This window comes from Salvelinus sp. IW2-2015, linkage group LG15 (assembly GCF_002910315.2).
Source record: "Salvelinus sp. IW2-2015 linkage group LG15, ASM291031v2, whole genome shotgun sequence".
Taxonomy (NCBI): Eukaryota; Metazoa; Chordata; class Actinopteri; order Salmoniformes; family Salmonidae; genus Salvelinus; species Salvelinus sp. IW2-2015.
The window spans coordinates 159,038-165,306 of record NC_036855.1 but is presented as its reverse complement, the minus strand read 5'-3'; the positions used below and the strand labels follow the sequence as shown (position 1 = coordinate 165,306).

Here is a 6,269-nt window from a genome sequence, read left to right as displayed (position 1 = left end):
GCTAAAGACATACAGAAGTCTCTGGAACATGCTAACGTCTCTGCTGAAGAATCTACGATACGTAAAACACGAAACAAGAATGGTGTTCATGGGAGGACACTACGGAAGAAGCCACTGCTGTCCAAAGAAAACATTGCTGCACGTCTGAAGTCTGCAAAAGTGCACCTGGATGTTCCACAGCGCTACTGGCAAAATATTCTGTGGACAGATTAAACTAAAGTTGAGTTGTTTGGAAGGAACATATGTATGCAGAAAAAAAGGCACAGCACACCAACATCAAAACCTCATCCCAACTGCAAAGAATGGTGGAGGGAGGAGCATCATGGTTTACCTGGACAGCTTGCCTGGACAGCTTGCTATCATGGACAGCTTGCTATCATCGACGGAAAAACGAATTCCCAAGTTATTCAAGACATTTTGCAGGAGAATGTTAGGCTATCTGTCCTCCAATTGAAGCTCAACAGAAGTTGGGTGATGCAACAGGACAACGACCAAAACACAGAACTAAATCAGCAACAGAATGGATTCAACATAAGAAAATAGGCCTTCTGGAGTGGCCCAGTCAGAGTCCTGACCTCAACCCCATTGAGATGCTGTGGCATGACCTCAAGAGAGCAGTTCACACCAGACATCCCAAGAATATTGCTGAACTGAAACAGTTTTGTTAAAAGGAATGGTCCAAAAAATTTCCTGACCGTTGTGCAGGTCTGATCTGCAACTACAGAAAACATTTGGTTGAGGTTATTGCTGCCAAAGGATGGTCAACCAGTTATTAAATCCAAGGGTTCACATACTTTTCCCACCCTGCATTGTGAATATTTACAAGGTGTGTTCAATAAAGACATGAAAACGTATAATTATCTGTGTGTTATTAGTTTAAGCAGACTGTATTTGTTTATTGTTGTGACCTAGGTGAAGATTACATTTTATGACCAATTTATGCAGTAATCCAGGCATTTCTAAAGGTTTCACATACTTTTTCTTGCCACTCTACATGGTCATATATGCTTTGGTTAATGCCAGTGGCAGGTCTTTGGTAAAAATTGAAAAGAGTAGAGGGCCTAGAGAGCTGCCCTGTGGTACCACACTTTATGTTTGACATGACAAGCTTCCATTAAATAATGCCATATCGTCGATTCAGAGCTGAGGTTGAAAAACCATAACACAGACGTTTTCCCAACAACAGGTTATGGTCAATAGCTGAGGCTGCACTGAAATCTAATAGTACAGCTCCTACAGTCTTATTATTATCAATTTCTTTCAACCATCAGTCATTTGTTTCAGTGCATTACATGTTGACTGCCCTTCTCTATAAGCATGCTGAATGTCTGTTATTTTGTTTACAAAGAAATAGCGTTGTATTAGGTAAACAACAAAAAATTCCAACAGTTTGCTAAGAGCTGGCAGCAAACTGATCGATATGTTGTTAGAACCAGCAAAGGCCGCTTTACCACTCTTGGGTAGCGGAATACCTTTGGCTTCCCTCCAGGCCTGAGGACACAGACTTTCCTGTAGGTTCAGATGACATATTTGACCGATAGGAGTGGCTGTAGAGTCAGCTACCATCCTAAGTAGCTTTCCATATACAGTGCATTCGGAAAGTATTCAGACCCCTTGACTTTTTCCACATTTTGTTACGTTACAGCCTTATTCTAAAATGGATAAAATTGTTTTTCCCCCCTCAATCTACACACGATACCCCATAATGACAAAGCAAAAACTGTTTTTTGGAATTTTTTGCAAATGTATAAAAACCAAATGAAATATCACATTCACATAAGTATTCAGACCTTTTACTCAGTACTTTGTTAAAGCACCTTCGGCAGCGATTACACCTTCAAGTCTTCTTGGGTATGACGCAACAAGCTTGGCACACCTGTATTTGGGAATTTCTCCCATTCTTCTCTGCAGATCCTCTCAAGCTCTGTCAGGTTGGATGGGGAGCGTTGCTGCACAGCTATTTTCAGGTCTATCCAGAGATGTTCGATGGGTTGAAGTCCGGGCTCTGGCTGGGCCACTCAAGGACATTCAGAGACTTGTCCTGAAGCCACTCCTGCGTTGTCTTGGCTGTGTGCTTAGGGTCGTTGTCAGGTTGGAAGGTGAACCTTTGCCCCAGTCTGAGGTCCTGATCATTCTGGAACAGGTTTTCATTAAGGATCTCGCTGTACTTTGCTCTGTTCATCTTCATCTTTTGCCCATCTTAATATTTTATTTTTATTGGCCAGTCTGAGATATGGCTTTTTCTTTGCAACTCTGCCTAGAAGGCCAGCATCCCGGAGTCGCTTCTTCAGGGTTGAAGTTGAGACTGGTGTTTTGCGGGTACTATTTAATGAATCTGCCAGTTGAGGACTTGTGAGGCGTCTGTTTCTCAAACTAGACACTCTAATGTACATGTTCTCTTGCTCAGTTGTGCACCGGGGCCTCCCACTCCTTTTTTTATTCTGGTTTGGCCAGTTTGCACTGTTCTGTGAAGGGAGTAGTACACAGCGTTGTACGAGATCTTCAGTTTCTTGGCAATTTCTCGCATGGAATAGCATTCATTTCTCAGAACAAGAATAGACCGACAAGTTTCAGAAGAAAGTTCTTTGTTTCTAGCCATTTTGAGCCTGTAATCGTACCCACAAATGCTGATGCTCCAGATACTGAACTAGTCTAAAGAAGGACAGTTTTATTGCTTCTTTAATCAGGACAACAGTTTTCAGCTGCACGAACATAATTGCATATGGCTTTTCTAATGATCAGTTAGCCTTTTAAAATGATAAACTTGGATTAGCTAACACAACGTGCCATTGGAACACAGGAGTGATGGTTGCTGAAAATGGGCCTCTGTACGCCTATGTAGATATTCCATAAAAAAAACTGCCGTTTCCAGCTACAATAGTCATTTCCAACATTAACAATGTCTACACTGTATTTCTGATCAATTTGATGTTCTTTTAATTAATGGACAAAAAAATGTGGTTTTCTTTCAAAAACAAGGACATTTCTAAGTGATCCCAAACTTTTGAACTGTAGTATATGTGGATAATCTTGTTCCTGTAGTATTTGTAAACACCCTGGTAGAAAGATGAATAACCTGAACCAGATTACAGGCCCTGGTTACAGTGAACAACTTCCTCTTGAAGGGACAGCTTGATGGAAACCAGTCAATATTCAGGTCCCCAAGAAAGTAGACCTCTCTGTTTACATTACATACACTATCAAGCATTTCACACATATTGTTTATATACTGACTGTTAGCACTTGGTGGCCTATAGCAACACTCCAAAAAGAAAAGGCTTTAGGTGTGCCAGGTGAACCTGCAACCACAACACTTCAATAACACTTGACATAAGATCTTCTCTAAGCATTACAGGGATATGGCTCTGAATATATACAGCAACACCTCCCCCATAAGCATTCCTGTCTCTTCTATCGATGTTATATCCTTGTATTGCTACTGCTGTATCATCAAATGAATGATCTAAGTGAGTCTCAGAAGTGGCTAATATATGACTGTTATCTGACTTAAGGCGGGCATAGTGCGGTACATCAGAAGGCGGGGTCTCGCGTCATGTGGTACATTTGCAGTGATGTCACCTCCACATCCTGTGGTCTGGTGTTCAGAGCGTTCCCAGTGGGGCTGTACGCGGCTGAGCGTCCCGTGGGGCTGAACCCTGTGGTGCATCCCAGAGGGGTGAAAGCGGTGGTGAGTGTGACGGCGGGACGGCGCAGGAAACGGTTGGACGTCACCAGGTCCCCGTATCCCGCCGCATGCGAGAAGGCGTAGCCGGAACGGCGGGTGCTGGTGTGGCGAATCCGGGCACGGCGGGCTAGGGGAGGGGGCGCGGCCTTGGCCTGTCTCACCTTGAACATCACCTGGAGGAAAGGGGAGGGATAGGCTTCATCTTAGATTCAGTAAGGATGTGCCAAACATGGCACCCTATACCCATAATGGGCCCTGGTCAAAAGTAGTGCACTATATAGGGAATAGGGTGGTATTTTGGGACTGGGATTGTAGGTCAGATTTCCACTTGTTGTTCATCATTTTTTAAATAAGACCTTTAGGTCAGTGTTTCTAGAAGACTGTGTGTGATTGGTCAGTGTTCCAAGAAGACAGCGTGTGATTGGTCAGTGTTCCTAGAAGACAGCGTGTGATTGGTTAGTGTTCCTAGAAGACAACGTGTGATTGGTCAATGGTCCCACCTTGTCGTTGATAGTGGGGCGGAGTTGTATTAACAGGAAGCGGTAGGCAACCACAGGAAGTACACAGAGGATGGAGGTGAGCAGGATGGTCAGCCACACGTTGGGCTGGTTCAGGGAGTTCCTGGCGAGTTTCCTCCGGCTGTGCCTGATGCAGGGAGAGACACACACACACACACACACACACACACACACACACACACACACACACAACACACACACACACACACACACCACACACACACACACCACACACACACACCACAACACACACACAACACCACACACACACACACACACACTCCCTGTCTAGAGTTTGTCCTGGCTCAAGACTTTTTGCAGTGTTGTGTGGTGTAGTGGTGTGTTGTGTTGTGTTGTGGTGTTGTGTTTGTGTTGTGGTGTGGTGTTTGTGTTGTGTTGTGTTGTGGTGTGTTGTGTAGTTGAGTGGTGTGTTGTGGTTGTATGGTGTGTTGTGTGTAGTGTAATGGTGTGTAGTGGGGTGTAGTTGGTGTGTTGTTGGTGTGTAGTGTGGTGTAGTGGTGTGTTGTGCAGTGTAGTGGTGTGTTGTGGTGTGTTGTGTAGTGTAGTGTAATGGTGTGTAGGTGTGTTGTGTGTGTTGTGTGTGGTTGGTGTGTTGGGTGTGGGTGTGGGTGTTGTTTGGTTTGTGGTGTATCGGTGTGATTGGTAGGTTTCTACGTGTTGTCGCGATTGTTGATGTTGGCAGGTAGTAAGTGTAGATGTGTACGTGGTTGTTAGTTAGTGGGTGGGCGAGTTTAGTTGTGTTTCGCCGACGTCTGTGCTGATAGTTTTTTTATAACCAACCCAAAACGAATGCTCGGCGGTTGGAGTATGTGTCAGTGTAATGGGTCGTGGTGTAGTAGTTGTTTGCTGGTGTCAGTTGGTAGATACATAGTGTAGGTTGTATGCAAGAAATGGAAGAAACTGAAACTTGTCGTCGTAGTGTAGTTCAATGGTGTTAAGCGGGTTGCGAAACCCACTTGCATTGTTTAACACTATTGGTGGTAGATGTAAGTAGTGGTGTAGTGTTGGGTGAGTACTATGGAGTTGGATGATATGATCAGTGTAAGTGTAAACATAGGTGACATGTTGTGGAGTTATTCCCTCTGTGTGTAGATATGTTGTTAGGTGTGAGTGGCTGATAGAATAGTGTTCGAGACTGTAAGTGGTCTGAATGTTTGCAACTGTAGGTCGGAGGTGTGTCTACAGACAATCTGACGGACTACCCAGAAAGGACAGAGCTAAAACCCCTTCCTTCGCCGGCTTGAGATAACACTTGTCACCATGTAGTTGCGCCGGTTGTAAGCTGTGATCATTTTCGTGTGACCCAGAAATGTGGAATTGTGTAGTTGTAGCTGTACGCATGGTCAAGTTAGGGTGTGGCCCGTAGACTCCATAGTTTATTTCAGGTGGGCGTTGGTTACCCAAGTAGAAGTAGGAGGTTAGAGAGTGCTGCTTGAGTGTGCATAATGGGTTGTTCAGAGCACTCGTTATAGCCCATTATCTCGCGCCCGCATGCGGTAGGTCGGCTAGATAGCAAGGGGGTCGAGGGGTGCGTTCAACGTGTGTGCTGGTCATTCTATTAGATGGCCAGTGCTTTCACGACACTATGTCATAGATCAATCTCACCTACCCGTGAGGTGTGAAGATCACCCTGGACCCACTTCCAATTTGCCTTTCCGACACCAATAGGTCCACAAGATGAATGCAATATCGGAGGTTTGGGACATCGGCGGGAAACTCACCGGCTGCGTGGTTGTGGGTGTAGGGTGTTTAGCTGTAGTGTAATGGTGTTGTGTGGTGTTGTAGGCTGTAATGGTGGTGATAGTGTAGTCGGCAGGTTTATGGCATGTTGTGTGGCGATAGCGGGGTGCTGTAGTAGTGGGAGTGCCGTAGTGTCTGGGTGTTTCTTGTGGATGTGGCGAAGAGGGAATACCGGTGGTGTATAGGTATTAAGGAGATGTGGCGTGTTGTTAGTCAGTGGAGTGGTGTACGGTTGCCGTAGTTTTTCAGGTGGTGTGGGGATCTAGTTGCGTATGTCGTAAGTTTCTAATTTAGTGTAAGTCGAG

General features: G+C 44.9%; 1 protein-coding gene and 1 pseudogene across 1 annotated transcript; both read right to left on the bottom strand.

Annotated features, from left to right (window-relative positions):
• Positions 1-2,651: 2,651 nt before the first annotated feature.
• Positions 2,652-4,368, bottom strand: LOC139028771 (probable phospholipid-transporting ATPase IM; the record flags this gene model as incomplete). The annotated part of the gene is made up of 2 exons (XM_070446877.1): positions 2,652-3,858; positions 4,186-4,368. Coding segments are annotated over 2 exons (510 nt in total), but the record flags the coding sequence as incomplete, so codon positions are not given.
• A 1,322-nt stretch (positions 4,369-5,690) lies between these two features.
• The window catches only part of LOC111973916 (phospholipid-transporting ATPase ID-like), a 41,462-nt pseudogene continuing 40,883 nt past the window's right edge, over positions 5,691-6,269 (bottom strand).